At 43.6% G+C, this 19,594-nt stretch overlaps 1 protein-coding gene across 1 annotated transcript; it reads right to left on the bottom strand.

Annotated features, from left to right (window-relative positions):
• Positions 1 to 96: 96 nt before the first annotated feature.
• MYLK3 (myosin light chain kinase 3) lies at positions 97 to 18,512 on the bottom strand. Its single transcript, XM_062499830.1, has 14 exons — positions 18,000 to 18,512; positions 15,862 to 15,927; positions 14,811 to 14,901; positions 13,120 to 13,558; positions 10,571 to 11,124; positions 9,286 to 9,391; positions 7,971 to 8,064; positions 7,621 to 7,730; positions 6,860 to 7,001; positions 6,032 to 6,102; positions 4,515 to 4,643; positions 3,352 to 3,504; positions 1,129 to 1,261; positions 97 to 168 (listed from the first exon to the last, which is right to left on the bottom strand). Exons 1-14 carry the CDS (start codon positions 18,510 to 18,512, stop codon positions 97 to 99), a joined length of 2,673 nt encoding a protein of 890 aa, XP_062355814.1.
• Between the last annotated feature and the right edge of the window lie 1,082 nt (positions 18,513 to 19,594).

Raw genomic sequence — 19,594 nt, 5'->3', positions numbered from 1 at the left:
CTTATGTTACAAAACAGAGATACAAATGTTTGGAGACACCGAGTCCTCCTTCCATGGTTTCGTGTCCATCTCCAGGACTGGTGGTTTTACACAAGCTCATGCAAGCTTGACAGACGTACTCTGAAATCTCTTCAGCCTGTTAGCAGCAGCCACCACATAAAAGTGTTTCTGTGAACAGAACATAACATTCCAAGCATGAGTGCAACCAAAGCAAAGGAACTTTTCTGCAGCTGACAGGGATTTTTCTTCCTGGTAAATCCATTTCCCTCTAGTGACCCCCAGCTTGTGTAGGTTGCAGTGGTTCCTGCACAGCAGCTGGCACTGAGGTTCTTCAGTGTTATTATGAATTGTACAGTGATAGGTCTTTAGATTGTGTCATCTCTAAAATGTGAGTGCAGAAATTTGCCACCAAGCAGTTGGAGTGCAGGACTAAAAAGTGTAAGCCTCTGGTTTAGCTCCTTGGCAAGAAAATGCAACTCCCCAGTGACAGAAGAGAAGGAAATGATCCTCACTGAGTTCGCCTCACAATTCCACTGGCTTCTTTCTAACAAGATCACTGTGTTCACCTTTTAGGATCAATTATCAACAATCAAATAGAGACTCAAGCACAAAATATTACCTATCACTTCATAAAGACTTAGTTCAGGGGGAGACTGGTGTTATCAGTAAGATCCTGAAGAGTTCTCTCAATGGGTTTAAGTCTAATTTTTTTTCCTCTCTCTCACCCTTCCATTCTGCAGTGGGAGGCATAAACTGCCTTAAGTTATCTCCCTATTCCTTAATGCCAACAGATCAATGCAACTGTTAGCAATGGAAGAAGTATAAAGAGGATGAACTTCCAATATAAACTGGCATCTGAAGCCTGTGAACGCGTAGAAAGAAAGATGTAAAAATCTTCTAAACACCAATCAGCGTGAAAATTGTAACCGAACTTGCCAGAAATGGAAGTGTTTTGTCCTGCAGAAGGATAGTGGTTCTCTCACAGGTAAAAATAGACTTCACAAGTGATACTTAGAGCCAAGAAGCCGGTGGGCACCAGCGAGCGCCCCGCAAGAGGAGGGAACGGCTCTGCCCGGGCTGTGCCGCTTTTCCCGGCGGGAGCAGGCTCGGCAGTCTTTGTGTATTTACCTTCCATTTCCTGTGGGCCATGTAGCTCTGCAGCAGCAGCTGGGACCTGAGGCGGAGCTCGCACCGCCGGGCCTTGGCAGGGAGGTTGTTGAGCCACTCGTGCTTCAGGCATTGCGTCGCGCTCATGCGGCAGCTGCAGGGAGGATGTGCCGTGAGAACCCGGCCCCTTCTGCTCACCTCCCCCTGCCCCTGTCCTCCTCTTCACCAGGGACAAAAAAACCGCCCCAGGTGGGTGAACGGAGTGCGGTGCTCATCCCTGCGAACGGGGTCCTGAGAGCGTCCTGCGCTCCCCGGCAGCTGGGTGAGAGGGATGCAGGAGTGCTGCTGGGTGAGAGGGATGCAGGAGTGCTGCTGGGTGAGAGGGATGCAGGAGTGCTGCTGGGTGAGAGGGATGCAGGAGTGCTGCTGGGTGAGAGGGATGCAGGAGTGCTGCTGGGTGAGAGGGATGCAGGAGTGCTGCTGGGTGAGAGGGATGCAGGAGTGCTGCTGGGTGAGAGGGATGCAGGAGTGCTGCTGGGTGAGAGGGATGCAGGAGTGCTGCTGGGTGAGAGGGATGGAGGAGTGCTGCTGGGTGAGAGGGATGCAGGAGTGCTGCTGGGTGAGAGGGATGCAGGAGTGCTGCTGGGTGAGAGGGATGCAGGAGTGCTGCTGGGTGAGAGGGATGCAGGAGTGCTGCTGGCTCTGCAGCGCCTTGGTTGAGTTCATGAGGCAATGGATTGCTTTATTATGCGAATCCAGAACTTTGGTAACAGAAAAGTAACATCTGTGGTGTTACCTGTCTGGCCTGACAGCACAAGCTCATTCCGTGCCTCACATTTAAAAAGCACAATTGTCTATTCTCCCTAAACTTGGATCAAGCTAAGCATACTTTATATCCTGACATCCAACAATGGGCCCAAATGCCACAGCCTGTCCTACAAGGTTTGAAAAATATATGGTAACAGAGGAAGTCTCGAGGTGGAGGTGTTGAGATAGAAGTTTAATTTGCCTTTTTTCAAATCAAAAGCCTGTTCCTAACTCCTGATGTCTGTCTGAGCTGTCACTGAGATGATGAAAGGACAGCTCCTGCCTGCTCACCCCGATTTCAGCAGTCAGGGCAGGGGCTGCAGGTCTTGCACAAGGCCAGACCCACTGTCCCAGCAGGGCAGAGGTGCCTGGGCTGCAGGAGAGCAGAGGCTGCCACACACCTTGGGAACAGCTGGGCCAACTAATCACTGCTCTCTGCAACTCACTGACAACACTCTGCTCTCACATATCATTTCATTCACAGCTTCTAACCAGACTTTGCAGTGTCCCCGTGCACACCCCAATCCCATTGCACAGAAAAACTGAAGACTCCAAAGTTTACAGTCTCACAGCAAATCATCATTACAGTCTGAGAAAAAATGCTTAGATCTCTCCTGCTAGCAATATGCTAAATTTCAGTTAATTCTTTGCTTTTCATAGGAACCTATTGTTCAAAATGGAATTAGTACTAGAACTGATTTGTCTGATTTAGGTAATGATCTGAAAGTTGTTAATATTCTAAGCACTCCTTTGAATTCCCCTCAAACACACAATCTGTTTTACTGTATGCATCATTTCCTGATTTGATTAGTTTTGTATCACTACTCAGCAAGAGAAAAATTTCTGTATCCAGCCAAGCCCCCAGCCATGGTCTGACATCAATATGATCCTCTTCCTCTCTATTGTTTCGTATGTGCAATCACTTTTTATCTCAGTGCAGCCAAGAATGAGAAGCCCCAAGCAGCGTTAAGTTCCAAACGCTCCCTAATATCTCCCAAAAGCCTGTAGACCACTTTAGAAAAGAACAATGCACATTTTCACAGCTGCAGCTTCCATTTATCCTCCATGGCATTCAAGAGGCATTTTTGCAATTTCTGTCAAGGCTTGTGAGAGTCCAGACTAACAATAGAAATAGTTTTTGCTCAGAGAAGCAAAAGCTTTAGAGACAGATTCCTATACTGCAAATCCCTCCAAATTTCCTGTGCTCTGCCCATATTGATGCTACTGCGAAAAGCAACTTTCCTCAGTCAGGGTACACAGACACTTCCCTTTAACAGAGGGGATTCTGAATCACTGAGGAACTGCCCAGCAAGCCCAGAGCCAGCACACAGAAATGTCATATACTAAGTTCTCATTGTTGGCTGCAATCCAAACAATTGGCTGGTAAGAATTTAATATCATTGGTGCTACTGTCCTCACAATCAGACACAGAAGTACCTTTTCTCCTTCACAAGCAGTCTGGAAATAAAGTCTTTGGCGTCCTCCGAGAGCTGTTCAAATGCTTCTGCATCAAAATCCCAGCTGCAATTGACTACATAATTCATTGTCTCTGCATCAGTCTCTCCCAGGAATGGGGACAGGCCACTAAGCCTTCCAGAAAGAAAGATGAGGTAGAGGGAGAAGAGAGTTATCATATGCAAGGTGTGTTTTTCCTTCTATGAATCCTCTGCTTTATAACTATTGTTATCTTACGGAGGAAAAAGGCTCTCAGCTATGGAGGGTTCCACTTCTCAGCCCCTACCATGATAAGGCAACAGTGTGGGGCAATCAAGTGTTGTAATTTAGTGTTACCCCCTAGCAGTTCCCTGAGGTCAGGGAGCACTGTTAATAGGTCCCCAAGGAGTGGATTCAGTGAGGATTTAGGTACATCCTTCAGTGCTTTCCCAGCAAGGGAAGCTAGAGGGACTCAAGAGCTTTCCCAAATCAGGGCCCATATCCATATGTGGCTTGAATTAAACAGAATTCTGAACAATAAATTACTTTTTACAAGTAGTTTCTATGCCCAGATTTATTGCTTCCATTTAATTCAGTTGGGTTTTGGCTAAGATACAAATTTAAAACAGAAATTGATCCAGTTCACAGAAGATGTCAGTGAAAGATTCTGAGATGCAAAACAAGCTCATCAGAAGGTAGAGACTTTGGACAGACAAGCTGTCCATGGTTGCCATCCAGATACCAGAGAAAAGTTTTAGCCCTGTTCATGACAGGTCATTTCTTAGACCCATGGCCCAACACAGATAATATTAATTCTCCTGTGCAGATGCACACCACATCTAAGACTATAAAATTATCAGACTAAAACTTTTAAAATAATTCAAGTCCTCAAAAACACAATCGAAATTAAAATTCTCACATATTTTGGGCAACTTTTTCAGAGTAAAAAAAAAAAAAGACCTGAACAATTTTACTTTGCTGAGTAAGATGATAAGGGAGAAGAACATTTACATATTTATCAAAAGGATCATTTGCTGCTAAGACACTCTGGACACACAGCAAGGTGCCTCAATGAAAAGCTGGGGGTTCTAACAGAATTAATTAGAGGAGTCACAGGCAGATGGGCTCAGTGGCTGCTGCATTGCTGCCCTGCAGGGCCCACTCACAGCATGTATGTGATGACACCCACGCTCCACATGTCTGTGGGGAAGGAAACAAAGTCATAGTTCACCACTTCAGGAGCCAGGAACTCCGGAGTCCCAAAATTCACCTTCAGCTTCTCACAGGGTTTGTACCTGTACCAGGAAAAGAGCCACAGTGAGGAGTGGGGAGCTCATCTCAGCAAGGGAAGAGCAAGGCAAGGCTTTGGGGAGTGTGGCAGGGGAGCAGGACAGCCCAGCCAGCACTGGGGTGACCTCAGGGGAACATTCCATCATTATCACCCTGCCAGAGCAAAGCCAGGAAGAGCAACAAGGACACTAAACCCTGCCAGGGGCTCCCCCAAAGAGTGGTAGCAGCTTTACCCTCTGCCAGGTACCACAGGATGCTTTCCAGCAGATGTTGTCCAAAATCCATAAAACAAAGCATTTTTGATTATACAAGATTTGGAGAGCATTTGATTAGTGGGATGTACCCAGCTACAGCTCAGGGTAAACATCTGCATCACAGATATGAACACAGTATAACTACTAAGGTGGCCCTGAAGAGGATTATTTGGGCTCAGGAACAAGAAACAGTGACCCCATACAGGGGAAAATGACTCTATTCTTTTTGCTATTGGTAAATGGGGAGAGGTTACAAAACTGAACCAGTAACAATTGCCACTGACAGTATTTGGAGTCACATCTGTTCTCAAACAAACCACTACAGCACTGCTTGTAAATCTCTTTCTCCTGGATGGTCTTGTTCACAAAACTGCTTCAGGAGAAGCTTTTATCTTTACCCTCCCAATTTAAAAACCAACCAAACAAAATCCCAAACTCAATGTACTTTTTTTCTTTCACATGTATTTTATGGAAACAAATATATATATATATACACACACATAAAAATGCATGAATGTACGAGCTTTTAGCTTAAGAAAAATATCAAAGGATTCAGAAAATAATTTGAGAAATTTTATTGTTCTTACTATCATAGTAATAGAAATAATTCCTTTTTATTCTAGGGCAATTGACTTATGCTCTCGCAGCTTTTCTTTAAACTCATGCAAGCAAAATAAAAGAATGGAGAAGAGTCCCTATCTTTCTGAGGTTTTCCTATTTCACATGGGATGACTCAAATACGCTTTTTTTTCCCTTTCAATCAACTTAGCCACTTAAAGAGTTTAGCAGATAATTTCTGCAATTAGAACCTGCACCATGAGACCCTGCAGTCAAGAAGTCTCTGGGAGCCTTCACAGAGTCCCTAGAGTAAAATCTCAACATGGGAAATAATTCTGAGATAATTAAAACAGTAGTAAAGCTTTATCCAAGAGAAATGTTATTTGAGAAAGTAATTAGATAATTAATGCACACAGCAGACAACTCATGCCTGCAAAAGCATAATGCTTAGCTCAGTCACACAGAATTATTACAGAGCCATCAAAACACAACCCCCCACCAAAGAGCTACCAGAAACATGTCAGAGGTTTGTGAGTTTGATTTGGTTTTGTTTTTAAAAATAATTCACGTTTTTTTCTTACCTCCTTGCTAATCCAAAGTCAATAATTTTAATCTGGTTTCCTGTGTGATTTACGCATAGGATGTTTTCAGGCTACAAAAAGAGAAGAAGGTATTTTTAAATTAAATGTTTGAGAGAGATACCTAGCAAAAGATAGTATAAAATCCTCACCATAAAAAGCCACAAAAAAAACCAGAAAAAAATGCACCCAAAATTTTGGTGTTTTTTTTTTTTTCTGTGAGAATATTTTTCAAGGTGGGGATGGGGGGGTGATGGGGTCCAAACATATTACAAGTGCAGAACTGTCCATGAGGCAGCCTGGTGTAATGTCATTTGTATAAGGTGCTATATAAACAGGCAGGGAAAAAAACAATTTGTATTTCTGTTTAAAAATATCAGTTATTAAGGCACCATCAGGAAAACATTGTTATTTTGCTGCAGGTTGTTTCCAGGCAGTAAAAAGTACAAACTGTAGAAGATGATTGAACAGGTATTTGTACACTGTTAAAAAGGTGTAGGGGAATGGAGGCAAGATTGTGGGCATTTCTAGCCAAGGAGGTTTTGGGTGGGGTTTTTTTCATCAATGACAAAAGGGGACTGTTTAATGGTACAGAGAATGAAAAGTTGCTGATTTAAGAAAGGCAAAAGCCCAGAATCCTGATGATTTCAAGCAAGCTACTGAATAGACATTGGAAAAGAAGTAATCAATCTCTAAAGCTCCACTTGTTGTAGCTATTAAGTCTATCCCGTTATGATGTGAGTCCACAAAATGAGAAATTACTCCTTAGTAATCAGAGAGTGTGGTGCCTAAACGAGCACCACTAAAGCACAGAGAGCACAAAGAACTGACCTTCAGATCTAGGTGGAGAATGTAGTGCTGATGCAAGTAGTGGACTCCCTCACAAATCTGTTTGGTGAACAGGATGGCATCCAGCTCTGTCAGGTGGTAATTTTCATCTGTGATCCGGTCAAATAATTCCCCACCATCAAGACTAAAATTTTCACATAGAGAAGTATTAAAACCCCTAAAATCTTACATTAGCATGATTTATTTCCAAGTTGGGAATTAGGCTCTGTAATTGAGGGTCCTAACAATACATCCAACATCAAGTGTATCAGCAGCCTCAATGACTTCAAGAGTCATTGAAATTAAGTATCAATCTAAATTAAACAATGGGAAAGTTGTCACTAGTATTTGGGGGGATACACATCAAACCCAAACCTACAAGACCCAGTGATCCTATGGGATGTGGAAAACCTGCTTTATGGAGTACTAAAGTATTTGTTATTCATTCATCTTACTAGTCATGGGAAAACAAGTCTTCAACATACAGAATTTACTAAATGAGCTGTTTCACATGAGCTGACACCTGAACTTAATTCTGCACAGAAGTTAAGAGAAAAATTAGTCATAGATAAAGCTCTGATAAGCTTTTAACCTGAAGAAATTACATTTAAAACATTGTTTTTTCCTTCTGAAAGTGAGATCAACTCTCTCTTAGACTGGGAATCCACTCACTTCTTCACAGCTCAGAATTATCATTCTCTATTTGCTTTAGTGACCTGAGAAAACCCAAACATCTGACAATTCCTGGGATTATTTAAACTTACTATTCCATGATCAAAGTGATATTATTTTTGGTTTCAAAAGCATCATAAAGCTGGATGAGATTCACATGATTTAACTGGTTCATGATGTTAATTTCATTTTTTACTTCCTCCTGAAAAAAATGACAAAGTAACAAAAATGAACCAAATGCGCTCCTTAAATTTCAACATGCCAAAACAGAACTATTTATAAAGCACAACAACAGCTACACCACAGATCTCAAGGGGATTGGGGTTTAATCACGAATACAGGACATGGTGAAGAGTGACAGCCAGCCCAAGATTTGGCAGTATTTGATGGTACCCAAGGATGAGCAGTGGTGCTGGGTCAGAGCTCCCTGCACTGTGGTTACCTTCTCTTTGGCTCCTTTCACTTTTATGATTTTGGCTGCCAGGTTGAGCCCCGTCGATATCTCCGTGCACTTGTGGACTTGCCCAAAACGCCCCCTGCAGATGCCGAGGAAAAGATGGGAAAGCAGCTCAGCAGAGCTCAGCACAGAAACCTCTCCTGAACTATTCTTATCATGAGCAAAAATAGCCCAGTACAAAGTGAACGGGGTTGGGTGGCCAGCAGCATGGAGCTCCTCTTTCCCTCAGCTTATGAAGGATTAGTTTTATCTTTCCAGCCAGTTGTTCAGTGCTTACATTAAAATATTAAGCCCTGTTGGTCCTGCTGAGGTATGATGGCCTGGCCATGCTCTGGCTCCCTTCTGTAACTGGACCCCCTTGCTGTCCTTCAGGGATGTGTTAGTGGGTATATTAACAAGGATATTTCTGTCCTGATCTCAGAACTTTTAAAATGACCATAAGATCAGTAACTGGAGACACTCCAGAGCCTGCATTTCTGGCGTTCTGTAAATTCTCCCCCATGTCATGCAGATATGTTAATGCCCCTTGGGATGATTCCTAAACACCATCTTCCCTGCTGTTGCATCACACTGCTTATACTTATTAAGCCATATTTGTATGTGGATCAATGTGTAAATCAAGCCTTCTTGTCACATAAGTAGGGATACAAGAATACAAAAGCTGAAGCAGCTGCAGACTTCCTATGACTGAAAACTAAACATAAGGTCAAAATAATTATAACTCTTCCCTAGTTTTCTTTAATGTGTAGCTCAACGCAGAAAAAAAAATATTTTGGAAGCTGCCTGAGCTAATGGGCTTTGTTGATTTTTCAAATGCTCTGAATCTGTCTGCCTTAAGGGTACAGGTTCTCTCACAACACTGAGGCCAGGATTATTATAACAAATGAAAGAAACAGTCACCATCTGGGGCACAAAGCAGCCATAAAAGGGACATCCTTGATGTAGGAGCAGCTGTGATCACCCAAAGGGCTCCAGGATGCACCCACTCCCTCTTGCTGCAGAGAGCTTGTGTGTCCCTCATCAACAGACCCTGGGGCCAGCTGCAGAGCTCTGCAGCTCCCTGCATTTCCAGCAGAAGCACAGCATGGGGACAGCCACACTTACCCCACCCCATCATGGGGACAGCCACACAACCCCACCCCATGGGGACAGCCACACAACCCCACCCCATGGGGACAGCCACACACCCCCCACCCCATGGGGACAGCCACACAACCCCACCCCATGGGGACAGCCACACACCCCCCACCCCATGGGGACAGCCACACACCCCCCACCCCATGGGGACAGCCACACTTACCCCCCCAGCACCTGGTGATGACACACGGAGTAGCTCGAGGTCACCTCTGCTTGCTTGACGCTCACGATGCGGTGCTCGAAAGGGGCTGGAGGAGAGGGGCTGTCATCTGCAGGGGAGACAGGCTGTGCTCACTGACAGTCCTGCACACATCAGTGCCCTGTTTCACCTCCTCACACTGCAGATTTCAGCCCACGGGATGCGAGGGGCTTTCACTGCTAAATCCCTTTTACAGACAAGGAATAGAGTCCCAGAACTGAGATCAGGATCCCACCTCCTGAATCTCCGCTCTGTTTTCTGAACAGAGTAAAACCACTGGACACCTTTAAGGGACCAACATCTTAGTTTCTCCATTAACAGAAAGGACCACCAGAAAATATTACCTGAAAGTTTGAAAAAAATTATGTTTACCTTATTTTAATTGTTATGTGACAGCCAGAAAAACCAGCAAAAATACACAGCACCGAGGAATGAGGACAGTGATTGATAAAATCATGAAGCTCCTCTTAGCAGCAAGAATTTTACAGACAATTTCCAAATTAAAGATGCAATTATTAGCATTACAACCATTAAGTTAAGTCTGCTTGTGGTAAGCTGAATTAGTTAACTGTGATTACTTAATATCCAAGGTTTTCTAGGGTAAGGCTTCATTAAACCTGTTTTTATGTCCCCCACTGAAAGGAACTTTATCATTAATCTCCAGGTATCTCAGGCTGCAATTTAACATGTGTTCAACCCTGCTCAGAACGCCAGAGCAGTCAGGTCATCTGCCCACGTCTGTACATCCTGGAACATGCACATGTATGTGCTGCCAGGAGGGAACATTCCCTGAGACAATGCAACCAAGTGTTCACTCAGGAACCAAGAGATCCATGGCCAACAACACAACAGGCCACAACAAGAAACATTTCCTGCACTACTTTTCTGTGTTATGGATCTCCAGTCCATAGTTGCTAAAGTGTGCCTGGTTTGCACACTCTATCTGAACTAAAAAATGCTTCATCTAAAGAAGATAGTTTTTTTCAAAATTCTCATATTTCTCATCACACATATACTTTATGCTATTTTACTTTTTTCCCCAAAACACACTTGAAAAGGAAAGTTACTATTAAAAGAATCTGTGAATTGTTATTCACATAGTCAAAGGTACCCAGTGCAAAACACCCTTGAAGTGTAAGACAGGGGTGTTCTACTGGGCACTGCTCCTGCTCTTATTGTCTGTACAGCAGGCAGGAATAGCACAAAATCCTCAATGTACGAGTTTCAAGAGTAATGGTGAGCAACTCACCAATGATTTCTCCTTGAGTGGGAAGAGCTCTGCCAGCTTCCAGAGACTTGGTCTTCTCTGGTGCCTTTCCTGTAGACTGCTGAGCATCGTGTCTGCTTCCCCCTGCAGTCTCAGGTTCTGTCCTCTCAGATTTGGTATCAGCTGGGGATTTTTCTGCTTTTGCTGTTTCTTGGTGAATTTTCACTTTTACCCCTGGATCTTTCACAGGCTCCTTTGCAGAGGTATTCTGCGAGGTTGTGGGCTCACATTTTAATTCTGATTTCTCTTCAGCTTTTTCACCTGGTTTGGGCTTGCTCAGGTATGGCTGCTGCTTCCCTGTTTGAGGTGCAAGTTCATTTTGCTTATTGTCCCCTTTAACTTCTGAATTTGGCTTGGAGCTGATGTTTTTAGGACTCTGTTGTAGTTTCAATTTGTCAGGCAGCTGTTTGACTCCTTTCAAGTCTGTTGGTGTGGATTTCACTTTGGGACTTTTACCTCTGCTGTCATTTACATTTCCCTCCTTGGCCATCTCAATCTTTTCTTTCATGTCAGTCATATGTACACTGATAGATATCCTGCAGAGCAAACAGGAGACATTTGATATTGATGCAGGTGACCAGCCTGGTTTTTGTAACTTTGTGGGGGAAGAAAAATCTGCAAGTTTCCAAACCCATACATTTCTATAGTATTGATAAAACCTAACTGTACCAATCTTGCTTGGAAAGACTCACAAACACTAAGGGGAGAGCACCAAAAAGCGTGCTGATCCTTTCTCTGTGTCCTCACCTCTCTACATTTTTGCCCTTCTGCTGAACATAATGTCTCACCCTGCAAAGAGTTAATCCCACATTTGAAAACTTACCCACTTTTTGTAATTATTACAGTTGGACTAATAAAAAAAACACTCATCTGGCAGAGAGAGGATAGTGATTGCCTTGACAAATTACAGGCTGATTATCTGAATGGCTGGCTGCTCATATGGCTCTACAAATCCGATGGTTTGTATCCTCTTCCAGCTGGCTGACCTGCATACTCAGCCATCTGTGTTTGGGTCTTCTGATGGGATACCATTCTTTCCACAGCTTTCTCTTAAAAATCTAACTTTGATAAACTCTCTCACTCCATCAATACATCAATACTATTTTCCTTAGCATTTTAACTACTGGAAAAGTTTAATGATTTTTCCCTCTTGTGTTGCCTAAAAAGAATACAGGTTAGAACCAATTCTCTGTGCTCCTAAACTCCATCAAAGACATTAAGGTTATAATGTTTGAGTCAACTGTTACTGCTCTGTCATGAGCAGTCTGATTTTACCAAGGCTGAATTGAAACTTGTGAAGTTGTAAAGTAGATTTTATACAATGGCAAACAAAGACAATTTCTGACATCTGGGAGAGCGTACCTCATTTTCACAAAGGTTATTGCCTCTTTCGGTAGAGCAACCTCATTACAAAAGATGTTATAAAAGAAAATGTTTCTGCTTTTGTAAAACGAGAGTCTGAAATGTCTCATTTTCTGCACCTTTAACACCCTGGTGCTGTGCTGTGGATCCTAGCTGCTCTGGTGAGCTGTGAGAGCAGCTGAAGCCAGCTCGGAGCAAACACTTCCTCTGCTATCTAGACAAGCCTGGACTCACTGGGACTCTCGGGCATTTCTCCAAGCTGGGGAACACAATGTTCCTTCAATGCCTCTGTGTGGGCTTACAAACTTCATTAAAAGTTGCATCCATTTCAGAGATATGTTTACCACCCTCATGTGATTTCACACTCACAACCATGACAATGCCCTGGGCTGCTGCTGCCCCTGGGGTTTACTCCAGCTTCTGCCTCCCCATTACCTGCTGGCCTCCCTCATCCCCAACCCAAAATCTGGGGATCAGACACCAAATTTGTACACATGAACAATGGAGAAATTCCCCACCCAATGTCATGCATACATTTGTGGGTGTGTATGGATGAGTGTCTATCACCCCCCCACACACATATAAACCACTTTACAGCCATCCACCCAGACAAAGAAGGTATTGGCTGTTAAAATCTGGTTGCAGGGTTTTGTTGTTTTTTGTTGTGTGGGCTTATAAAATTTGAAATAAATGGGATTAAAATAAAATCCTAGATAATTAATCCAAAAGAAAATTGACTATGAAACACCTACATGAGGAAAATATTAGCCTGTTGGAGATTAATAAATGTTTAGGTGACCAAGACACTGAAAACACTGAGGACAGTAAACACAAGTTATTTAGTTTTGCCACACACTAACAAATATCTCCAATTCCTTTCACCCCATGGCTATAGAAACCAAGGAGTTGGGAGGGAGTGAGTGGTTTATAACTGCTTGAGCTCCTCTGTGGTGGCCACCTTTCTATGTCAGCACACAGAAGAGCTGATGGCCCAAAGCCCTCCCTCCCATCTGCACAGAACGTGACAAAGGGCACTGAGCCTTCTGCCTCGACCCTTGTAAGGTCTCTGCACTCCTGTCCCATCAGGCAGGAGCTGCCTCCTGTAATGGCCTGGCTTTCCTTCTGTCCCTTGCAGCACATGAGGTTTCAGGTCCCACAGAAAGCCTTACCTGGTGTGTGTCACTTCACAGCCCGTGTCAGACACGGCCCGGGACGTGGAGGGCACGGCTTCCCGCGGCGCCGCGCTCGCTGCTGCGGGTTTGCTCTCATTCTTCCCGGGTTTCTGAGGGACAAGCTGCCTGTGGCACTCATCAAGGCTTGGGGCTCTGTCCACGTTCTGTGCTTTAGCAGGAGCATTTTGGTTGCCTGCATGCTCTTGATGTACGAAGGGAAGACCATTGTTTTGGTTTGAAGCTTTGACATTGATGTCCTTTTGCTGTGGACAGCTCTTAGAGCTCTGTGTTTTGCCAGCACCTCCTACCCCTTGCTGCTGTGCTGTCCTGTCTTTAACCTGGGGTTTGGAGTCTGCTTTGTGGGCTACAGCACTGGAAGTGTTCGCCTTCCCACATGTTCCCTTGATTTCATCCAGCTTTTTCACGCTTTTTGTCTCTGAATAAAATAATCCATTAATAAACTATCCTTGACAAAAGTGATGGCAAAACAGAGAAGGAATAAAGCAACACCCCTCTCAAAATAACCTACAGAGTTACATCTGAAAAGATAGCAAGAATCCCCCAAAAGTTTTAATATCCTTACACCATCAGATACTACTAATGCTCATGGCTTAACACTACAGATTTACCTGCTCTGGTGGTGTTCCAGCAGTGCCACAGATTAAACTTGGATTCCTTAAAGCAAACAAAAAACCTGCAAGGCTCAAGTTTATGGTATCTAAAATCTGAAATCACTTTGTGGGCAAATACAACAGGTAGTTTAAGGTACTGCAGGACCCTCCTGATCCCAATACACCCTCCTGCCCAGTTACAGGGGTAGACACACACCCAGCAGGACTCCAAGGGACACTGGGGCACAGGACAGTGCCCACTTGCAGTTTCCATTAAATGACTAAAAGGTTCTCCATCGCCTTCCAATGACCATGGCTGTGATTATTAACATTCAGCATGCCCAGATCATCAGCAACCAAGGTTTGCTCACAACCCCACCTCGCTTTGGAGTCAGGATTGTGACCGTTTGCTTTGTTTTTGTCACTTCCAAAGTGAAGCTAAAAAAGGGGACTGCCCATAAGGCAAAGGATTCACTGACAATTTGTGAAGACAACAGCATGACAGGGCCTGCTCCACATCACGTTCACCCCTGCTGCAACTCCACAGGCATTAACAATGGATGCAACAGGGCAATGCCCTGACAGATGCACCCTAAATAGGAATCTGGCCCTGACAGGCCAATGAAACTTGCTGATCAAAAGGAGATATTCCCTATGTCAACACATCCCTTTTTCAGAGAGGGGGAAGAGGGAGGGCTGCTCCAGACGTATTAATGGAAAAGAACTTATGAGGTTTGCTATGTGATAGGGCCACTATCTTCACAGTATCTCCAAACAAGCTCTGCTCTCCGAATTCAGCTCACTGAAACCCAGCTCAAAAAAACCCCAGCCCTTCAGCTAAACAAAGGTGCTCCTTTTAATTTCTTTGCCTTCTAGCTTTCTGTGATGCTTGATCCTGGGGATAAATCATCTTGTGAAGGCAGTGAGAACAATTCTGTTTTCCCAATACTGAGGGGCAAAGTTACTCAGTTACATTTGAGTAATTCTAGGCTGTTAATCAAGCAGGCTATTAATTTGCTGTTTGTCTGCTGCACATTGTAGAGTCAAAGCTTGCAGCATGCCCGGAGTGATACATACCTTCCAGAGGCTTCTTGCTTTCAGTCTGGGTTCCTCTGTTACTAAGCACATGCTTAGGTTTTGCACCACTCTCCTCGGACTTATCTTTGGCCTAAAAATGACAGGAGAACACAGAAATTACAGTTCCAGCCACGAGTGCCTATTTCCCACTAGGTTCCTGCAACTATGTAGGCGTTCAGACAGCGAAATGGACACCTCTTCTGAATTATTAGTCAGTGCTGTGTGTACTTCCTTCTTCCAATCTCTCCCTGCCTTTGCAGGCAGGCATCCTTTTCAAACAGTGTAACAGATTAACACACGAGCTAACTGCTCTCCAAAATCTTCACTGTTGGGGTTTCTGCCTCCTGAAGTCTTTACTCCCACTGATTAAAAAGTATGACATGTGAAACGTGAGACAGTAGAAAAAGAAAGGATGCTGTATTTCTGTTGCTTTTTGGCTGGTGACAGAACGAAAGGCAATGTTTCTGAATATATTTGTCAAAACATATTTGTCCCAAGGTATCTAAAAATTAAAATATTTGACCTGAAAAGAGGTGATACCAAAAGAGCACCTCTAGCTTTATATCAACTCTTGTGTATATACTTGACATTTCACATGTCACCTTTAGAATGATCAAAAACAGAAGCAGATTTTTATCTTAAAGCAGTGTTTTTCCCCCAGTTAATTTGAGAGGAGGGATATTTTGTAGCAGGACCACTAAAGACTTCATACAGCAATACGCCTGAAATCAAATTACAACTGACTTTTATGTAGCAAAAAGCATTACACAGGATTAGGAAAATGCATAATATTTCCTGTGGTTGGCATACAGTTAAAAATCTAGTGATGATCTAGCCTCCTATCTTGAGCTATACAAGCAAAGAAGCAACACGTGAAGTATTTCTTCAGGTAACTGATTACAAGACAGCTGCACATCAGCCCTTCACCTGTTAGTAAAAGCAGTTAAGGATTTCATGCACCAACCCTACAGAGTGAACGGGAGCCTCCCCACCTCCCCATTCCCAAAACAACCAAAACACCCAAAGAGTAAAAGTAGGAAAAAATCATTACCCTTTTTATTACAGCTCTAAGCAAACCTGCAACAATGACCAGGGTGAACATTATTCTGGCACAATCCTACATGCAAAGAAAGCCTTGGGTAAGTGACAGTTTAATGCTGGTGCGTTTTTTCTGCTTTTTAAGTAGGAAGTTAGAGGTTTGGAACCCAGGAAGCTCAATTCATAGTCTTTTGTTGACTCCAACCCCACAAAACTTCTTCCATAAGCATTCCCAAGGCATCCCTGGAATGCTGTCAACAAACAGCTTCACCCAGAAATGCAAACACGACCTCCCCACTCCCAGCCATCCTGTGATAAGCAGAGTCCTGGTACAAAGAGCAAAGGCTGGAAAATGGAAAACAGGCAGCAAGTTCTTTTTCTGTGCTCCCCTGCAACTGTGCAGCTCTTTGGACATGTCTGTGCTGCTATCACACAACAGGCTGTAAAAACCAGACCCAAGTTAGCCCATGGCTCAGCACAAGGTAATTTGTTCTTACATTCACCTGTGCTTTGCTCCACGTTTCCCAGCCAGGTCACGTACACACACAACCTCCCTAATTCAAGCTAGTTCAGATATCACTCAGCAGTCTGTGATCAAAGCACTGACTTATCTTAAGGTCTTATAACAGACCTCATGCTCCAATTTCAAAAAGTGTTCATGACCAGAAACAAACAAGGAGGACAGTGATGGCCATATTGCAAACCTGGAATTTGCCATAAAGCCGCTCACTCACTACACCCTGACTGTTCTCCAACCAAGGCACAGCTTAGAGCCTGGGACACAGACCTCCACTCCCTCCCAGTCCACCAGCAGATTATTTCACCTCAGTCTCTATCTGCCTATCCACAAAATCAAGCAAAGGACAGTGTCTGTCCCCAGGCATTTTGCAGGGACTGCAGGCAGTGACTGTAACAACACAGCTTTACCCAAAACACGTCAGACTTTCCCACTTCTCCAAAAACCTGTAGAACTGAAGTTGGAACTGCAAGTATGGGCTTTATCTCTACCCAGATTTAAGGTTGATAACTAATGCATGATTTATTGTTCTCAACACTAATGGAAGCACTTTATAAATTCTTCTGTCTCCTAACAGGCCAGCTCACTTGTCAACCTCTGGCACTTAAGAAAGGGAGACCAGGAGAGCACTGAAAGCCTGGGAAGGCACATGGCCAACAAGCACTACCCCTGTTCTTCTAAAAGGTACCTTCCCATCAAAACATTTTACAGTTTTGGTGAACAATATTTGGATCAAGATACAAATGGACATTTTCATTTGAGCTGAATTCTCATTATTGTAATCACAGCTCTACATACATGAAGATTCTTGGAATTAATAAACATATTCCAGCTCTTGCAGTTTACCTCTCTTTCATTCCCATGAGGGGAATAGAAGCCATACTGAAAAATGGAAACTCCCATTACCTAGAACTAATTCCAGATGTTTGTAACTTTTGAAAAATGAGGTTGATCTATTTTAAAACACCATATCAGTTAAGTACTGGTCTTTCCTGTTCCTCACTCACTGTCCTCAGTAATTAAGAAATGCTTGGGAACTGATGTCTGGGAACTTGCAAACACAAGAACTACTGGATTTTAGGAGTGAGTGATGTCAATGGAGTTGATGAAGTCACAGCTGCATCACAAAAATGTAGTTAAAGACAACTAAGATGTCTAAGGACATGTAAATCTGCTCAGTAACATGACCATAAATCAGCACAGGTCTCAGGAGCTGGTGCTGTGTTCACAATTTGTGAATGAACAAGGGAAATCAAAGCTCCTCTCAAAGAAAAAGCCACAAACAAAAGTTTCTAATATGTTACTCAGGCTTTTCACTGGGGCCTCAATTCAGTCACTAATTTGGGTGACCTTGCCGAGTTTTGAGCACTGGCGGAAGCTGAATTTTCCTTTCCAGTAGCAATTTGCTTCTCACAGTCATTACAGGAGTACCCAGCACCCTTCAGGGACCTCATACACTGTTCTGAGCTTGCTCCCTGCCTCAAGAGCCTTGCAATTCAAAGGTGCCAGCAGTAACCTGTACCAGCAATACAGAAAGGAAAACTTGAATTAAGCATCATGCAAGAGATTGACAAGACAGCCTAAAGCCCTGCTATGTCATAAAGTGAAATGAAGAACAGTAAAACTAAACCAACCTCAACAGGGATTTCCAGCAGACTCCCCTTCTTCCAGGGCACAATGCCTTTGAGAATGAAATCCACTACTTTAGAATTTTTTAATACTTCTCCCACAAATGTAATAACTTTATCCAGGGTATCAACCCTTTTCTCTATCTTTGCCAGCCTCTCCTTATGCTTGGAGGCATCTAGCTGGGCAGCTTTCATCAAATTCAACACTTCTGAGCAGATGCTGTGGACGTCAGCCTGGGCAGCGCAGCGCGGTACCTCCAGCCCTTTCTGCACTGCCCCTGTGTCATCAGGGGCTGCTCGGGCTCCTGACAGCTGCTTAATGCCATTTTCTACATCAGCAATGCCTCTGTCAACTCGCTGCAGTTTGCCTGTTAGGTCTTCTTGGAAATGCAACAGTTTGTCCATCTTTTCATTCAAGAGGTACAGTTTTTTGTCCACCGTACTCAAACTGTTCACTTTTGCAGGCTGAAACTTTGTCAGGGCGTTTCTCTCTGCGAGGTCCAAGCTCCCTCTGGACATTGTGTCCAGACAGCAGGAAATCAGACAGATTAGGCTGGCTTTTCATTAATCAAAAATTAGAAAACGAGGCTCTGAAAGTTCATCTTCTTCAGCTATTCCTATACCAGACAAGCTCACTTACTGGAGTCGCTAGAGCATATCATGAGATAGCTACTGCACAAAAGATTTATTTCTGTGTTATCTGTTTCTTACTGTGTGCTTTCAATGATGGAGGCAATTTGGCACCAGACTGTGTTTTCTTGTGCTTCCTTGACGTCACAAAACCATTTAAAATTCTTTCTCGAGTGGCTGTTGATAGGCAAGCATCTTAACAATGGCCAATGCCTGCACAGGCCTCTGGAGGGAGGGGGATTGTTTTCATGACCAGTTTTAGTCCTGTGATAATGAAAAGGTGCTAGAACACTTCCTTTCATTAAACAGGAAAAAATATAAAATAGACTGACTGGCCTTGTGCTGAAGCTTGGAAGAATTCAGTTTTGTAGCACGGATGCAGAACACCCAGCATAGACACAGGGTGCTCTTTCAGCTGGCTGGCGCTTGAATTTAAAAATAGAGTACAATGACAATGATCTGAAATACATATCTAGCACCAGCATGTCTTTGTCAACTGAAACTTCTAAAATTAAATCTTTCTTCCAAGTAATAAAAACGAACCAAGTAAAAAAAAATCATAATTAAGGCACAACAGAATTATTCTAACTATTAGCAAAGACATTATTAAATCATAAATCTTAAAGGATTTGTTATTGACTTGCTTTTCACTTCTGAATCACAGCATATTTACTATACAAATTACAGCCAATAGAGAGTAGAAGAAGTCACTTCATACTGCACAGGCTCCACGGCCACTGCTCTGAATGCTTTAGAAACATTAATGAATGCACCCTTACAATACCACACAGAAGGGGAGTCAGTTCTCTGCCACAGAGGATGAACTGTGGCATCAAGAGAGAGCAGTTTGTCCCATGCCAGACGTGGCACTGTCACACGACTGTGTCTGGTTCTCCTGGGTCCCTCTGCACTGCTGGGTGTGGAGCAGGGAGGAGAAACAATGGAACCACAGCAAAGCCATGACCTTTGGG

Source organism: Cinclus cinclus, chromosome 11 (genome assembly GCF_963662255.1).
Source record: "Cinclus cinclus chromosome 11, bCinCin1.1, whole genome shotgun sequence".
NCBI classification, from domain to species: domain Eukaryota; kingdom Metazoa; phylum Chordata; class Aves; order Passeriformes; family Cinclidae; genus Cinclus; species Cinclus cinclus.
The sequence above is the reverse complement of the archived record's forward strand: the minus strand, read 5'-3'. Positions and strand labels throughout refer to the sequence as shown.